Source organism: Balaenoptera acutorostrata, chromosome 10, assembly GCF_949987535.1.
Source record: "Balaenoptera acutorostrata chromosome 10, mBalAcu1.1, whole genome shotgun sequence".
Classification (NCBI taxonomy): Eukaryota; Metazoa; Chordata; class Mammalia; order Artiodactyla; family Balaenopteridae; genus Balaenoptera; species Balaenoptera acutorostrata.
In genome coordinates, this window is record NC_080073.1 from 7,207,190 (window position 1) to 7,225,080 (window position 17,891).

At 47.8% G+C, this 17,891-nt stretch overlaps 1 protein-coding gene across 1 annotated transcript in view; it reads right to left on the minus strand.

The window, feature by feature from the left end:
* The window catches only part of IRAK2 (interleukin 1 receptor associated kinase 2), a 60,751-nt gene that overhangs the window by 15,536 nt on the left and 27,324 nt on the right, over positions 1–17,891 (minus strand). Inside the window, exons 3-9 of the mRNA XM_007192563.2 lie at positions 16,324–16,470; positions 9,997–10,088; positions 8,313–8,507; positions 8,166–8,230; positions 5,052–5,166; positions 3,415–3,524; positions 1,218–1,413 (exon numbers count right to left, since the gene is read on the minus strand). Of these exons, the coding sequence (XP_007192625.2) occupies positions 1,218–1,413; positions 3,415–3,524; positions 5,052–5,166; positions 8,166–8,230; positions 8,313–8,507; positions 9,997–10,088; positions 16,324–16,470 (920 nt within the window). The remainder of the gene's footprint in view (positions 1–1,217; positions 1,414–3,414; positions 3,525–5,051; positions 5,167–8,165; positions 8,231–8,312; positions 8,508–9,996; positions 10,089–16,323; positions 16,471–17,891) is intronic.

Sequence of the window (17,891 nt, forward strand, 5' to 3'; positions counted from 1 at the left end):
TTTGGGGACAAGTAAACCAGAAGGGCCGATGGGCTGGGAGACAGAAGGAAGCAGAATCTGGTATGTGGAGCCTGGGCTGAAGGCAGAAAGTGGCTCAGAGGACGGGCATTAGTGCGAGAGGCAGATGGACAGACTGTGGTCAAAGAGAGGCAGTGTAGAGTTTAAGGCTGGAGAGGAAGAGAGAAGGCAAGGTCCAAGATGCAGCTGTTGGCTCCTGGCAGAGGTCAGCCAGCGACCGTCACTTTTCCCAGCCAGCATTTCCCAGACTGGGATCCATGGGTCTCTGATGCTTAGAGATACTAAGAAAATAAGGTTCCATAGTCAAGGGAATTTGGGAAACACTGCATACCAATGCTGGGTTGTGGTGAATTCACAATTACCAGATTAAAGGCTATTTACCATATGAAAGGCTCTTGTTAATTTTGTGGTAACTTTTTTTTTTTCCTGCTTAACCTTGCTCAACCCAGCATTTCTCAAACCTATTTAAACACATCAAAACCCTTTAAACAGATCAAACCTATTGAGATCTCAGGGAATTGGTGTTCTTTGGAGACTGCTACACTCAGACCATGAACTCCTGGGGGAGGGATTGTGTTTTAGTTACATTTACATTTCCAGTGCCTGACACACAGTACTGATGGACAGCAGTGGTGACAAGGACAGAGGTTGGACGGGTAGATAGATACTGAATGGATGGGTAGCTGTTGGATGAATGGTTGGATAATAACTGGACTGATGGATGGATGGACAGATGGACAAAACAGACGGATGAACAAACAAGAACAGACAGTTGGATAGATAATTAGATGGCTGGCTGGATGCGAATCAGGGAAGTCAGGAGGTATCTGTAGCCTATTGGAATCTGGACACTCATGGGGCAGGGGGCCTTTACTTCAAGGGTTGGCAGACTTTTTCTGTAACAGGCTAGATAGTAAATATTTTAGGTTTTGTGAGCCACAAACAATCTCTGTCACATATTCTTTTGATTGTTGTTGCTGCTGTTATTATTCAATCTTTTATAAATGTAAAAACTAGTCTTAATTATAGGCCACAGAAAATAGGCCATTGGGCTGGTTCTGACCTGTGTGCCACAGTTTGCCAACCCCTGCTGTACTTGGTGGAACATTTCTAAGAGCCTCTATTATTTGCTTACAAAGGAGCCATGGGAAGGGCAAATGTGTACAGGCCCAGAACTGAACAGAGAAGGAAGCTCTTACTATTCCACAGCCGAATATATCCACTCGCTTTGTCAGCTGTCCCACCCTGATGAAATCTTCTGGAAGATATGCAGCGGAGGCCTGGAAAAGGCAGGTCTTCATCGCAGTGTATTTTGACTTTTTGTTGACAGGACACCAGTGAGCCATCGAATGAGCCAGCTTGGGGGTGAAGTTTTGGTCTAGCAAAACATTGGAGCTGTGGGAAAGAAGGCAGAGAGAACCCTCTTGTTTTGAGGTAGACAAGAAGAGGTTGCCATGGAGATCCTTTCGGAAAACAGCTTAGTAGTGAGCAGTGCCAGCAAGTTAGGGTCACTAAAGACCCTCAACAAGTTTATAAGCCAGTCCTGATGGGGGGTGGGGATTGGGAGCCCACCTCCACCAGCAAATGGGGATGGAGCTAAGATTAGTCCTGCTGCCCCAGAAATGGCATTTGGTGGCCAGAGAGGTGCAGCCATCCTGATCCCCATGGATGTCAGCCCGGATCAACCTCAGCCTGCCAAGCCCAGGGGCTGTGCCGCCTCCATCTCTTCAGAAGCTGCTCCAAACCCCAGCTCTGGCCCAGCTGACTCAAGTCTAAATGTCAGCATCCTTTGGGACTGAACCTGCCCAGATCATGGGGAATAAGAAGAGCAATAAAAATATTCTTGGACCGTGGGAATGAACACTCTCAGAAAGTACTCCAAAGGAAAAATTAAAAATTTTTAAAAACTAAGCTTCAAGTATAGAAATATTCAAACTAACCCCAAATGGCTTTTAAAAAGTAGACACAGAGAGCACTTCTCCTAGGTTCCCTTACCCTGCTGCTCTCCGCTCAAGCGCCGCCTTTCACTAAAGCCTTTGGTTTTGTCATAAAAAGTAGATGCCAATTCCAATATCCACTATTAGGAGTTGTTATGTAAATTATAGGCAAATACCTTCAATGAAAGACTAAGAAGTCATGAAAAATGATGACAGGCAATGTGGGATAACGTTTACCATGTTTAAATCACGGGGAAAAAGAGAATATGAATTGGTAAACAGGTAACAGTGCTATCTTAGGTCTGAGATGTCTGCGTGGGCAGGGGCTGGAAAAAACCCAGAAAAATGGCGGCCAGCTGGTGAGTGAGGGCAGCAGGGCCAGGATGACCACTTGCCCTTTCATTTCCTTTCTTGCTATTACAATTGTTTGTGCAATCAAGTAAAAATCAGGGCGGGGGAAGAGGAAAGGGCTTCCACTTGCCAAATGGGGAGAGAACTTTGGGGAAGTATGAATTCTACAGTTTCAAGGTCAGTTTTGCCAGATCTTCTGGAATCCCTCTCTGTGCTTCCAGTGTTGGGAGCACGTTACTGATATGCTGGGGTACACACCTAACTTGCATCACAGTATCTGTGACAACAGATGCACAAGCAAGAACGGGTCTCCAGGACTTCCCTGGTGGCGCAGTGGTTGAGAATCTGCCTGCCAATGCAGGGGACACGGGTTCGAGCCCTGGTCCGGGAAGATCCCACATGTCACGGAGAAACTAAGCCCATGAGCCACAACTACTGAGCCTGTGCTCTAGAGCCCGCGAGAGACAACTACTGAGCCCACGAGCCACAACTACTGAGCCTGCATGCCACAACTACCGAAGCCCTCGCTCCTAGAGTCCATGCTCCGCAACAAGAGAAGCCACCACAACGAGAAGCCCGCGCACCACAACGAAGAGTAGCCCCCGCTCGCCGCAACCAGAGAAAGCCCGCGTGCAGCAATGAAGACCCAACGCAGCCAAAAATTAATTAATTAATTTAAAAAAAAAAAAAAAGAACGGGTCTCCGCAAAGACCCTGAGCAAGGAGCCCCAAAGCCCAGGGAGCCTGGCAGACATGGCCCACAGCTCAAGGACCTGATCCAGACCAGCTGCTGGAGGGGAAGTGAAATACAGCAGGGGAGTGGAGGGCTTGTTGGGGAAATACCAACAAGCTTTTGGGGGAAATACCTTTGTCAGGGAAAGACAAACGTGGAGACAGGCAGTTCGTGCTGACAGCAATTAGAGACAGAGTACAACCCAGAAACACTGATGTTCGAGGGTATAACAAAGAAAGAAGAGCCCCAAAAGAGGCAAGGAAGGGAGAGAAAGTGAAAGAGAAGAGAGACAGAGGGAGAGGAATGGGACCCAGGAGTGTGTGTCATCTCATCCCTGTAGCCCAGCCCTGGGCGGGGCCCAGCCCACCTCTCTCACCTCTTGACGTTGCCATGGATGATCTCCAGGCCATGCAGATGCTCCACGGCATGAAGCAGCCCTGAGCAGATGATGACACGCTGGGGCCAGGGGAGGGGGTCCGAGCCACCCTAAGAGAAAGAAAAGGAGGAGAAAACACTCACACATATGCCTTTGTAAAGTCCCAATGGCAGGGTCCTGGGCTCCTGTCTCTCCTCCAGCCCTCAAGTCCTCTGCAACAGGGCTCGGCCAGCATGGTTTACTGGCAGGGTACCGGTTTTGACATCAGACACATCTAGGTATAAATCCCAGCTCAGACATGCACTAGCTGTGTGACTTCGGAAAAGACACTCAACGTCTCTGAGCCTCTGCTTCTTCAGATATAAAATAGAAATGTTAATCCCTACGCTTTAGGGTTGTTGTAAGGATTCAAAGGAGTGAATGGTATGCCCCTAGCATAGTGCCTGTTACACAGTGGGTGCTCAAAAAACAGAAGTTATTTTTATCATGACTATCATGTGGCAGCTCTGGAATTCTTCTCTAGGAGGGGCTGGTTGGGAGAGGAGCTAGGGAGCTTGTGTTGGCACACCAAGCACATGGGCTGATTTTATAAGTATTTGGGGAGATCTCACAAGAGCTGATGGGGATTATCGGTGGTCTAAAGCCCCCTACCTTCCCCTACCTGCCACTGAATGTCCAAGCAAAATCACCTCTTATTTTTTAGGTCGTCTCTTAGGTCCCACATCCTCTAAGAACTGGCCTTGCTAATGGATTTCTTCTAAAAAACTCTGGAATCTGGAGCCACACAAACCCAGTTTAAACTCTAGCTCTGATACGTGTCAGCTGTGTTCCTTTGGGTAAGTCACTTTGCCTCTCTGTGCCAGAGACTCCTCTTTTTGAAAATGGGGGAAACCTCCAGGGCTGTGGCAAGGTCCGAAGGAGATGTGTAAAGCCATTACCAAGGTGTCTTGCACACAGTGAGAGTTCAGCAAAGCTACCAATCATTATTATACCATGAATAACTGCTTTGTCTGGTCCCTGCCAAGGGAAGCAATAATTCTGTTGCAGAATGACTTTTTACCCACTGTTTGAGGATTTTATGGGAAGGAGGCTTGTCTTAGAAATGGTAATTTTAATAGATACAGCACTCACATAGTATGACCTGCAAAAGGTCAAAAGGGTGTGGAGTAAAAGTTTCTCTCCCAACCTATGCTCCATCTACATAGTTCTCCCCAGAGGCAGTCAAGGTACCAGTTTCTTGTATCTTTCCAGAAATTTATTCCATAAATTCAAGAGCAAATAGGAATTAATTAGAATAGCATTTTTTAATAAAAATTTGCCTCCACTTTCCATACTCTGTTAATTCTTCTTCTTGTCCTATTGCATTGGCTAGTACCTTCAGAACAATGTTGAATAATATAGCACTATGGGGTACCTTTGCCTTGCTCTTGACTTAAATGCCTCTTGTCAAAAAACGTTTTAAATAGGTTTTTACCTGAAGATGTTTAGCCAGATCTTATCTATCTTGGCCCACCTTCTCTTCTCGAAGGGTCTCTTGAAGGCCCCTTTCCCCTCTGGACTCCTAAAAGTCCTCAACCCTTGATTCTCCAACTGGGTACTGCCTAATCCTGTTCTTTGACCATGACCGAGCCCCTTACCTGACCCTGGAGTCTGTCCTGTAAAGAACCATTTGCCATGTACGGGTAAATCAAGCTGTAAAACTGTTTTCCAGTGCAGAGGCCCAGCAGAGGTAAGACATTGGGGTGGCAGCATCTGAAATCAGACATCAGTACAGGGATGAGGAGTCAGACAGAAAGAATAATCAAAGACTGCTCCATTTCCTACCTCCTAAACCTCTTCTGCCCTCTCCACCCCCTGAGGCCACCAGTAACCTCCCAGGTACTAAATGCTCTAAACCCTGAGAGCCCAGCAACAGGGTAGAGATGACAACTGCATGCCCTCAAGGAGCTTAAAATCAAATAACTCAAAGTACATGACACCCTAACCACCCGTCTTCCAGAAACAGAGGCTTAGAGGTTAAGGAACTTGCCCAAGGTCACAACTAGCAAACACTGAAGCCAGGACCAGACAGCAGGTCTGTCTGACTCCCAGGACTCGGGTTCTTCCCCGAAATCCTCTTCTGGTGGGTTCCAAGTCACTGTTCCCTCTTGACCCTCCTCCTACCTCTCTGACTACTCTTTCTTGGCCTTTTCCACTAAGACCCTCCTCCTTTGCCTTCCCCTGAAACTTGAATCTCCCTGGTTGGGCTCATTATCTTGTTTCATAAGCTTCTCCACCAGGAATCTCTCACCTCTCTGAGGAACGCCCCCAAATCTCTCATCTCCAGGCACATCCCACACACCGGAACTGACTGTCAAATTGCATCCCAATGTTCCAGGTGAACAACCTAGACTCAACAAGTTCCAAACCTGCTTCTCTGCCCACAGTTATTTTCTCAAGCAAGGGCACCACCATCCATCCAGTTTCCTAGAAACCTCCTTACCTCCCCCATCTAATTAGTCACCACTCACTGTCATAAATAGCGTTCAATACACCCCCTTCATTCTCCCCTCCTCTGCCTTGGGTCTGACCCCGATGAACTCTCCCCAGCACTGTTGCAACGGCCTCCTGCCTGATCCCTTGGCCCCCCTCCACTCCCCCCAGGCCATCCTACTGCACAATTTTCACACTCAGTAGAGTTATTTACACTTCACTCTCCCCACTGGACCATAAACTTCCCCAAGGCAGGGGCTGTGTATTCTTCATGTCTGCACTCCCTAGAACAAAGAAAGGCCCTGACTGATGACTCACGTTTGCCAAATCAATGAATGAAGGAGTGACTACCGAATCCAGGAAGGCACTACGCCAAGGTGGAAAGGGAATCAGATTTCCCGTTTCCATTAAGTGTGTGTGTGTGTGGATAAGTATGTGTGTATATATGTGCGTGTACACGCGTGTGCGTGCGTGTGTAGTCATGCATATGTATGAAGAGAGAAAGGATTAAAGAAAATATATCAAAATCTGAATACCGTAGTAGTTACTTATAGGTGCTATGGAAAATCGGTGATTTCTATTTTCCTCTTTATAATTTTCTTTATTTCTTAAAATACTCCACAATCATCAGACACTGCCCAAGGCTACACACTGGCAGAGGAACTCAGACAGTGACTTGCCAGGTTGAATGACAGCTGGTGTCCAGCACATTGCAGGGGTCCAGTATGTGCGTGTTCAATCCATCAGGCAATGACGGCAGAGCCAAGATAAGTGTCCAGGTATCCAAATGTCCTCCCCCTCTATTTCCCAGTCCCCCCTACCAAGCTCTGTGATGGGGAGGCTCACTTTATTCCTCCAGCCTCAGTTTCCTCATCTGTAAAATGCAGGTCTCAGGATGACTTCTTTTTTTTTTTTTTTTTTTTTAATTTATTTATTTTATTTATTTTATTTTTGGCTGCAGTGGGCCTTCACTGCTGTACACGGGCTTTCTCTAATTGCGGCGAGTGGGGGCTACTCTTTGTTGCGGTGCATGGGCTTCTTACTGTGGTGGCTTCTCTTGTTGCGGAGCACAGGCTCTAGGTGCACAGGCTCAGTAGTTGTGGTGCACGGGCTTAGTTGCTCCGCAGCATGTGGGATCTTTCCGGCCCAGGGCTCGAACCCGTGTCCCCTGCATTGGCAGGTGGATTCTTAACCACTGCGCCACCAGGGAAGCCCCCTGAGGATGACTTCTGACGGTCCTTACTGCTCAAAACCAGAGGTAAGCAAAAGTTCTCTATAAAGTAAATACTAGCCATTGCAGGCCATCTGGCCTCTGCTGCAGGATCACGCAAAGCAGCCACAGATGACACAGAAATAAATGAGCGTGGCTGGGTTCCAATAAAACCCTCATTAAAGACACTGACATCTGAATTTCATATACTTTTCATGGGTCATGAAATAATCTTTTTATTTTGTTCAACCCTTTTTGCTAAAAATTAATTTATTTTTGGCTGCGTTGTGTCTTCGTTGCTGCGCGCAGGCTTTCCCTAGTTGTGGTGAGCGGGGGCTACTCTTTGTTGCGGTGCGCGTGCTTCCCACTGCAGTGGCTTCTCTTGTTGCAGAGCACAGGCTCGAGAGCACAGGGTCTAGAGCGCAGGCTCAGTAGTTGTGACATACGGGCCTAGTTGCTCGGCAGCATGTGGGATCTTCCGGGACCAGGGCTCAAACCCGTGTCCCCTGCATTGGCAGGAGGATTCTCAACCACTGTGCCACCAGGGAAGTCCCTGTTCAACCCTTTAAAAACGTAAAATCCATCCCTAGCTCTCAGACCATAAAAACACAGGCTGGGCCAGATTGAGCCTGTGGGTCATCATTTGCCATTAGAGTTGGAATCAGTAAGTTTCTGTCCATCTCAAAAAATGGGACAAAAACAGATTATCCACCCCGCCTCCCCGGAAGGAAGGAGTTGAGCCAAGTGAGCCAAGGTTCTTTTCTAATTCTAATCCATGCACACAGTGGCTACAGAGAAAAAGCATGGCCCGTGGAGCCAGACCAACCAACCACATTCCAGCTCTGCCACCTACTAGCTGTGTGATCTTGGACAAGACACTTAACGTCTCTGTGCCTCAATTTGCCCATGTGTGAAATAATGTGATAATAGTAGCCATGTTACAGGGGTCTTGTGAGGATTAAATGAGTTTACATAAAGAGAATGCTTAAAACGTGCCTGCCACATAGGAAGCACTATATACAGGTTAGCGGTCATCACTATCAAAGTATTTTCCAAAGGGGAGGCTTACCTACGACAAATTTGTACCTCTGCCTGGAAGAAGTTTTCAATTGATCCTGGACCTGAACAGGCCATCTGTGGGAAAAGACACTGAAACATGAAAATCTAGCCTCACCATGTAGTCTCCACCCCTTACTGGAAACCAAGAAGTGCCCACCTCTCTGAGCTTCTTGAAGACGAATGGAGTGCCGAGCCTTTGCCCTCGGTAGATGTCAGCAAAGGTCCCCTCACCGATTTTGCAGTTTGGGCTGAAGTTATCAGTTGCCTGGACCACGTCCACCTCGCTCCAGAAAAGGCTGTCATCAGCTAGGCTCAAAAGTGTCTCCTGCTTAGGAATGGAGGTGCTAAAATCCTGGGAATTCAGAGAGAAGAGACTGAGATTAATATGGAATTAATACGGAAAATACTATTTTCCCTACTACCTCAGGGACTCTTAGAACAGCAGAGCTGAGGGGTGAAGGGGATCATCTCATCCAGTGAGGAGGGATGGCAAAAAGGACAGATCCCAGCTCTGCTTCTAACTTGCTCCGTGACCTTGGACAAGTTACTTAACCTCTCTGAGCCTTCATTTCCTCATCAGCAAAAATAAAGATAACCATAATACCCTGGAGGGTAATTTTGAAGATTAACTAAAATGTGAATATTCCCGGCCCATGGTGGAGGTTTCCTTTTTTTTTTTTTTCCCCAGTTTACAAAGGTGAGCACCAAGGGGGTCAAAGAACTGAAGTGAGTTTACACAGCTGGTCAATGGCTGGGCTTGTGCCCCCGGTCCTGCACACGGTATACATGCCGGGAAGCAGGACACAGGTTCACATAACCTGTGTAAGCCTAAGAAAAGCAGCTCTGCATCAATCCCTTTTCTTCTTAAAAATAGCTGTACATAAACTTCCATTTTTTTAAGTTATATGTGCTCTTATAAACAGTTTTAGATAATTAGAGGGGGGGCTAATTATACATGATCTCATTAGCCACTTAACTGCTATTAAAGTTTAGTGTAATTCTTGCCAGCTAGATACACGAGAATTTATTTTTAAAAATTGGGACCATGCCGCACCCACCGTTTTGATTTCCAGTGTTTTCTCTAAACGTTATACCATGACCATTCTTCTAATTACTAAATCATCTTTGAAAATGATTAATTATTAAAAAATAAATAAGCCTGCTTAAGTGACAGTCCCTTTTATGGAAGAGCTCCACTAACCAGACCCATGTAGCACTGGCTTCCCCGCCAGGCACTCTGCCCAAGACACTTTTAGGGGCCCACGAAAACATCTTAATGTAATTTCTTTCGAAGTCTGATGAACAAAAATGAACTTTTCAAGTTGAAGAAAATGTTTTAATTTTTAATCCAACTTGGATTATGTTCATCTTTATACTGTTGCAGTCGTAAAATATAATTTTAAGTAATATTTTTAAATGAAAGAAAGGGCCTAGAAAGGCAAAAATGCTTAAGATTCACAGAAGTCACTTGTGACCCTGGACCCAAATCATTAAAAATTCAGGATAGCTCCGATATATTTTGTGTTGAAAAAAGGTTGAAGAAGAGGCATTTTGACTACTGCAACCAAGATATTTTGGGAGGAGGCAGATGTCAATTATCAGCTCTCATTTAAATACAAATAATGGAAAAGCTCATTAAAAACTAGAGTGCACCCTCTCCCCACGCCTGATTTATCGAGGGCCAGCACTTAGAGTCTTAGAAGCTCAGAGTAATTCGATGGGCCTCGTTTCTCCCCTTCACCCTGACCCCTAACCCCCAAACTGTTCTCGAGGAATAAACACATTGCATTTTTGCGAGAGGGTCACAGCTGGGGGCTACTGCTCGGGGGTGGAGGATTTACCTTTGAATCAGATGAGGCGGGCAGGTCGGTTTTTACGGAAGGAGAGGCATCTTCAGCAGGGCCCGGGAGGCTGGCTCTGGCTGGAGCAGGCCCTGGAAAGGAGGGATGGTGGGTCAGGCCACAGCCACTGGAGGAAGGAGGGGCGGGTCCCGGCCTGGTCCCCAGACCCAGTCAGTCTCTCATTCACTCCACAAACATTTACTGTCAATGATGACAGCTGCCATTTCCTGACATCACAGGCGTCAGCCTACCCGCTGCTCGAGCGTTACCCCGTGGAAGCCTTATGACAGCCCTGTGGGTTGGTCCTATACAAAGTCCCCGTGTGACAGGTGGAGAAAGGGAAGCACTGGAGGTGGCCACTTGCCCAGGGCCACGCTGACAGTAAGTGGCAGAGTCAGCCTTTAAATGGAGATCCTTGGGCCTTCGAACCCCTACACTGTCCCACCTCCCACAAAAGCAGCAGAGAAGGACACAGGTGCATTAGCTACAGAGCCTGCCTTCCATAAACCTCCATGGCAGCAGGAATGGCAATAACCAGCCTCCCAGGGCAGAGGCAGGAGAAGCCTGCCTTAGTGGGTTGGGAGATCAAGGAGGGCTTCCCAGAGGAAGGAACACTTGACCTGAGCTTCAAAAAGGGGAAAACATTTGCAACAAGTAGTTATGACGTAGGGAGGGCACCGAGGCCGTGGAACCGGCCCACGAGGAGGTGTGGCAGCAGGAAAGCCCAGGCGTGTGGTAAACATTCCAGGCACGCTTAGTTAGCAAACACTGACAGCAGTCCCAATGCTTCCCTGAGCTAACTCATTTCACGCTCATAATAGCCCCAGGAGACAGATGCCAGTATCATTGACTCTTTACAGGTGGTGAAACTAAGGCACGGAGGGGTGACCCAACCTTTCCAAGGGCACCCAGTCAGTGGCTCCAGAGTCTGCGCTCTTAATCCCTTAGTGAACGCAGAAGATTCACAAGAGAGGTGGCTTGAAGAGTAAGTAGTTCAGGGTCAGGGAAAAGTCAGGTTAAAGAGGGTGACATGTCTTCACCAGGCACCACGTGAAGATTAATCTGAAGACTAATGGGGCAGTCTGGGGTCTGCAGGTCAGAGCAGGTGCAGGCCGGGAACAAGACAGGCCATGTAGCTGACCCACATGAAAGTGGACCTTGACCAGAAGCCTGAAGCTTCAGATGTCACTGTTGGAAATACCCAAGTGGCCCTACTGCAGGGCTGGCCTCTGAGTAACAAGGGGCCGCCCCTTCCAAGGGAAACTGACTTTGACCCGAGGGTTGCTGGCCAAATCTACCTGTTTCAAGTATTTCTGGCTTACCTCATCAAGAAAGGAGTTATTAATGTGGACCTTTGACCATAAAAAAAATTAATTCAGAATACTGAAAATAGCACCATGGTGAAACTAGAATCAGCCTTCCAAAACTATTAACCAAGGCAGATGATAAAACAAAACTCACCTGATAGAAAGCCTGAGGCTCTTTCATCCTCTCAGAGGAGGGGCCACCCTAAGCCTCTCTCCCTGCGTTGTCTGTTGCTTCTAGAGTCTTTTGTTTGTTTGTTTGTTTTCTTTTTTCCACATTTTCCAGCATTGGCGATATTTGAAAGGACTACACTTGAGAAGGTACCGTGCTGGTACACCCACACTGCACCAGCAACCCCCAGAATGGGGTACTAACAATAAACACCTCTCCCCAAAATACACAGGTGCGCACACACATTCACACACACCCTCTTTGTCTCTCAGTGCACTACAACTTAAACTGACCTTTGGACTTCCCTGGTGGCGCAGTGGTTAAGAATCCGCCTGTCAATGCAGGGGGAAACGGGTTCGATCTCTGATCTGGGAAGATCCCACATGCCGCGTAGCAACTAAACCGGTGCGCCACAACTACTGAGCCCACATGCCTAGAGCCCAGAGCTCCGCAACAAGAGAGGCCACCACAATGAGAAGCCCGTGCACCGCAACGAAGAGTAGCCCCCGCTCACCGCAACTAGAGAAAGCCCGCGGGCAGCAACAAAGACCCAACGCAGCCAAAAAAATTTTTTAAATATATAAACTGAGCTTCAGGGTAAGAGCTATAGCTCAGACACGGGAATTAAACCTTTGGCAAAAAAAGGAAAAAATAAAACCAGAATAAATGGATAAAGAAGATGTGGCATATTTATACAACGGAATATTACTCAGCCATTAAAAAAAATGAAATAATGCCATTTGCAGCAACATGAATGGACCTAGAGATTATCATACTAAGTGAAGTAAGCCAGGCAGACAAATAGCATATATCACTTACATGTAGAATCTAAAAAAAAAATGATACAAATGAACTTATATACAAAACAGCAATAGACCCACAGACATAGAAAACAAACTTATGGTTACCAAAGGGGAAAGGGTGAGGGAGAGATAAATTAGGAGTTTGGGATTAACAGATACACCCTACTATATATAAAATAGATAACCAACAAGGATCTACTGTATAGCCCAGGGAACTATACTCAATATTTTGTAATAACCCGTAGGGAAAAGAATCTGAAAAAGAATATATATATATATAACTGAATCACTTTGCTGTATACCTGAAACCAACACAACATTGTAAATCAACTATACTTCAATTAAAAAAACAAAAAGGTAAAATAAAAAGCAAAATAAATAAAACCATCAACGTGCTACAGACCAGCTAGCAGCCCTGTAACCGGCCAGAGCCCAGCTGTTCACTTAAACCCATCCGCGCATCCGCACGCACCCAGGCCGCGCTTCCCAAGGCTGCTCCCACCCCGACTCCCCACCCCTGGTGACTGGGTGCGGAGAGGAGACTGCCTTGCGGTAAGGCTCCTGGCCACTGCTGCTCCAGCGGTGGAGGCCTCCGCCCTTGCCCTGCCTTCTCTTGGGCTCGGCTCGAGACCCTTGGCCTGAGTGACCCAAACTGTGGTCAGTCATCCGTCTCCTCGGTGATGGCCGTGTGTCTGTGCTGCTCCACAGTGAGTTACCTGATGTTTCCTTTCAATCCACTCCAGTTCACGTATTACACATTCAGCCTCGAAATCCCTAGTTGTTGTGCATGTGATATATTCTCTAACACCCGTGTTCCACGTACCACTGGGGACAGAGTCTCTACACTCTGGGAACCGCTGTTCCAGGCCACCTTGACTGCCCTCCTGCTTCTTTCCTGGAGTTCTGCTCTATCTGCCCTCCCCGCCTCGGGGCTGACCTCAGAGCAGGCTGCACACACGGTCCCTCATCCTCTCGCACTGCCCAGCTAGGCCAAGGTCAGCGCTGGCCTCACCCAGCCATGATTCTCTGGTCTGATTGATGCCTGGGGTTTGCTCTGGGGGCTGCACCGGGCCTCTCAGTGTGGGGGGATCGCTGAGGTCTGCTCTTGTGACACAGGAGGGCTACTAGGGGTGGTTGAGTCTATTTATCCCTGTGGTTTGCGGAGGGGGGGCGGGGGGAGGGAGTGGAATTTGAACCAATACCGCAAGGCTGAGAAATCAGATAAGAACTAGCCCTTGCTTCCACTCATGGACGGCCTGGGCCAGGGAAGACAGTGGCCTACACAAATGTCATTTCCAAAACACTAAGAGTTAACCCTTCACGGTGCCATTTCCCACAGAAATCTTTCTAGAACGTTTGCCTTCTCAAGCAGAATGCACCAAATCTTGTCCTGCTGAGTTGCGTCACTGCAGGCAGGAACAAAGAACACGCAATGGTGCTGTATCTCATTTGGGGTTTTCTGGATCCTGCCCTGTGGCTGGCAGTGGGTCGGCCTCTACAGCTTCCCCATCTCTTTCTTGGCAGCAGACAGAACTGAGCTCAAGTCCTGGCTCAAGTCATTGCTAAAGATTTGACCTTGGGTGGGCTGTGCTTCATTTCTTTAGCTTTCTCAGATGTAGAAAAAAACCCAAAAAACAAAAAAACAGTAAGAGTCCATTCTTTGTAGAGTTCTTGTCCAGATTAAAAGACATGGCATAAAGCACAAAGATCAGTCTCTGGTATACGTGGGGTACCAAGGCTGGTAAAACTATGTGTAGATTAAATCAATTCTGATGGACAGACGATGGCCTCTCCCATTGGTAAGGCTTTGCGACAGTTATTTCAGCCACTCAGAGCCCTTTTATCTGAAATCTAGCTTTGAGAATCTGTTTAAGGAGGTGCTTAGAACCTGTCCATGGCTCATCTGCTCGTGTATTTTCCTTCTCCATGTCTCTCCCCACTACAGAGGTTAGGACGTGGGCTCTGGAACAATTCACCTGAGCTGAATCCCGGTCCCACCGCTTGTTCAGCCATGGAGCTTTGGCAGGCTATGTCTCCTTCCCCAGCTATCAAGAGCCCCCTCCCTGGGTGGTCAGGCTGATTCAGTGACAGCCGGCACCATTCCTACCTGTCTGTGCCCTCCTCCCCAGCCACCTCTGCCTCCACGTTCTCCACTCCTACGAGATAATCAGCTGGAACTTTGGGCCCAATGTAACCTTGGGTTTTCCCAAGAAAAGACTGGCTTTGGGTTATCTGATGAAATTAATGATGATGCCCTTATTTTTAGTTTGGGCAAAGATAGACAATCAACCTCCTGTCTCTGTCTACAGATTCTATTTATCGTCCTGACCTGCCTGGGCACATGTCCTCCCAAGTGCCATTCAAGAAAGTGAAGGGTGCAAAGGCTGGCAGAGACATATGATGCTTGTTTTCATGGCAGCCTAGATAAGGAACCTCTGAAGAAGCTGCTATACCAGTAACCTCCTCCAGCTTCACCAGCACTCCCCTCAAATTTCCCTATTTTATTATTATCTTTCCCGTTGGCCATCGATCAGTATCATATTAGCTTTAGGACCATTTCCCTTATCTTTAACTGCTGATCAAAGTTCTGCTCTTTTTTTTTTTTTTTTTTAACTCTTTAGCTACAGGAAATAATTTAGACTCCTTGGTCTAGGATTAACTTTCCAGACTCAACCTATCTGGGGTGCCTGGAATGTTCCTAATATCAGCTAACGTTTAATGAGCACCTACATGGTGGCAACACCAAGGTGTATGATTCCTAACCACACACGATGATGTAGGTGGTTAGGAATTATTATTCTATTATTATGCGCATTTTATAGATGAAGAAAACGAGGTACAGAGAGGCTAAGTCATTCTCCTGCTGGAAAGGGCAGAGTTGGAATTCAAATATGGGTCTGCCTGATGCAAAAGCCCGTGCACGCGCTTCTCAGCCAACGCTGACCCTGGCTTTGGGAGCCACGTCAATGGGTTTGGGAGGTTTCATGGATTTGGGGTCTCCGGCTTTCCACTCATGAGGCTGCAGGAGAGCAAAAGGTGGGCGGGGCTCCGGGGGAGAGGTGGGGAGGACGGCATGAGGAGCGGGTACCCCTCGGGAAGTTACCCGCTGGCTGAGTCCTTCCATCATTTGGCAAACTGTCCCCGAGCCCTTCCCTGGGCACAAGGGGATGGAGACAAAGCTGAAGTGGGCTGAGAGGCTTTGGGGTAGGGGTGTGTGCAGCGGTTGAGGGTATAAGCGTTCAAATCACATGGCTCAGATGCCTGTGCTGGGGGCTTGGGGAACCACAGGTAAAATACCTGGGCCCCGTAGCGTATGACCTTGGCAGGCTGTTCAACCTCTCTGTGCTTCACTTTCCTCATCTGTGAAATGGGGAGAAAAACAATACCAAACTCATACAGTTAGTTGAGGGTTAAATAGCTCAACTTCTTGAAGGGCTTAGAACAGTGTCTGACACATAGAAAGCCCCCGGTTACTGAGTTTCTTTTTTCTTTTTACAAAAATGGGCAACTTCCCTGGCGGTCCAGTGGTTAAGACTCCGCGCTTCCACTGCAGGGGGCACGGGTTCAACCCCTGGTTGGGGAACTAAGATTCCCACCAGCTGCGCAGCACAGCCAAAAAAAAAAAAATTAATAATAATAATTAAAATACACCTCGCTGGGAATTCCCTTGTGGTCCAGTGGTTAGGAATCCACGTTTCCACTGCAGGGGGCACGGGTTCAGTCCCTGGTCGGGTAACTAAGATCCCACATGCCGTGCAGAGCAACCAAAAAAAAAAAAAAAGGTAATAGACGGTATATATCCTTTTGTCGTCTGACATTTTAACTTTTTAAACTCAGTATATCGTGAGCATATTTCCATGTATGTATACAGACCTACATCATTGCCAGCAGGATTTTATTGTTACCACCATCTGTGGTTAATTTTGCCATCCACATTTGTTGTTTCCAATTTTTTGCTATTATATGCTGAGCTAAATATCTTTATAGATAAAACATTTCTTTAAATAAATCTTCTTTAAATTAAAAAATTAAGTTAAATGAAAATCACCTGGGCCTGGAAAGGTGGCTGGCCTCATGGGCTGCTCCGTTTCTTGTTCATCCTCAGCGTTTCTTACAGAAGCTGCCAAAGGCTTTCCTGGCTTCACGGTATCCAAGAAGTCTGGGATGGAAGACTTGATTTCAGGAACTGATTTCCCTGAAACGAGGTGGGAAGAAAGAAAGCTATTATCATTCAATGAAGGGGGCTAGCCATCGACAGGCTGGGTCCAGAAGTCAGAGACCTGGATCAGAGTCTTGGCTCGGCCTCAAGTTCACCATGTGCCCCCGAGAGTTGTTTTCCCCTCTGGGCCTCGGCCTCCCCATGTGTAAGGTGTAGCTCTTGGACCCGACAATCGTCCAGCTGAGACACTCTGTCAGACACACCTGGCTTCCGATCCTACCCGCTGTGTGACCTTAGACAAGTCACTTTCCTTCTCTGAGCCTGTTTCCTCACCTATGAAACAGAGATGATCATCATGATAACATCTGCTTGCCTCCCTCACAGGGCTGTTGGGAGTGGGGAATGAGAGTGCAGACATGAAAGGCCTCTGCAGACCACACGGTTCCCTGAACATGTGGGGAAGTCAAAGATCTCCACCCAGCTGAGTCCCTAAATCGAGCCCCTAAATATAAAAGTACTGGCAGTCCTCCAGCTTTCCCTTCCAAGAGCAGCGGAGACATGTGCATCCTTCCCTGTTTTAGAGACGGGAAGCCTGAAAATAGCAGCCACGTCAACTGCCAGCCGACAATGCACGATGCGCGGCCAGGCCCAGCTCTGCACGCGTGCAATCCTCACAAGGTCCTTCACTGCAGCCTGGTGGAGATGAGGACCCTGAGGCCTGAGCAGGTTAAGTGCCTTGTCTGAGATCACACAGCCTGGGCAGGCAGGACCCGCTGAAAGAGCCTGGGTGGAGGTCACCTGTTTTTTGAGAGTAATCACTTCCTCTTTGCATTGAATTGGGAAACCCCAAAGGTGCCAGAGGGTGTGTCTCTGCCAGCTTCCACAGAGCCTGCTCCGAGTGAACCTGTTTCCTCTCCCTTCCCCCCACCACTGCCATCCTCTCTCCAGGATGGTCCCGGCCTCCAGCTCCAGCGGCCTCCAGAGCCCTCCCCAGGCCGCATCTTGCTAAAATACAGCCCTGGCCTCACCACCTCCCTGCTTAAAGCCTTCATGACTCCCCACTGGCAGGATAAGGCACACACTCTTCACATGAATCCTCCTATCTCCCCACTGCCTCCCAGACCAAATCCAAATTCTACAGCCCTGCATTCAAGGCCCTTCACCCTCTGGTGGTCAGAGGTGGACCCGTGTTTGAGAACCGAAAAAACAGAGGGCACTGAAGTCCGGGGAAGGCCAGCCCACTTGCTCACGCTCACATGGGCACCAGGTGGGGCTGAGACAAAACACCTCCAGCCTATGAGTCTCCAGGAGCACTTATTCCAACAGGTAAACAGTGTGTCTCTCTCGCTCAACAAAACCGATCGTCACCACGGGACCAAGCTTCTCAAATCCAAGCTTTGGGACAAGAACAATATTAGCAACGCCTCAGCGAATGGCACTACAGTGTGTGTGGCACG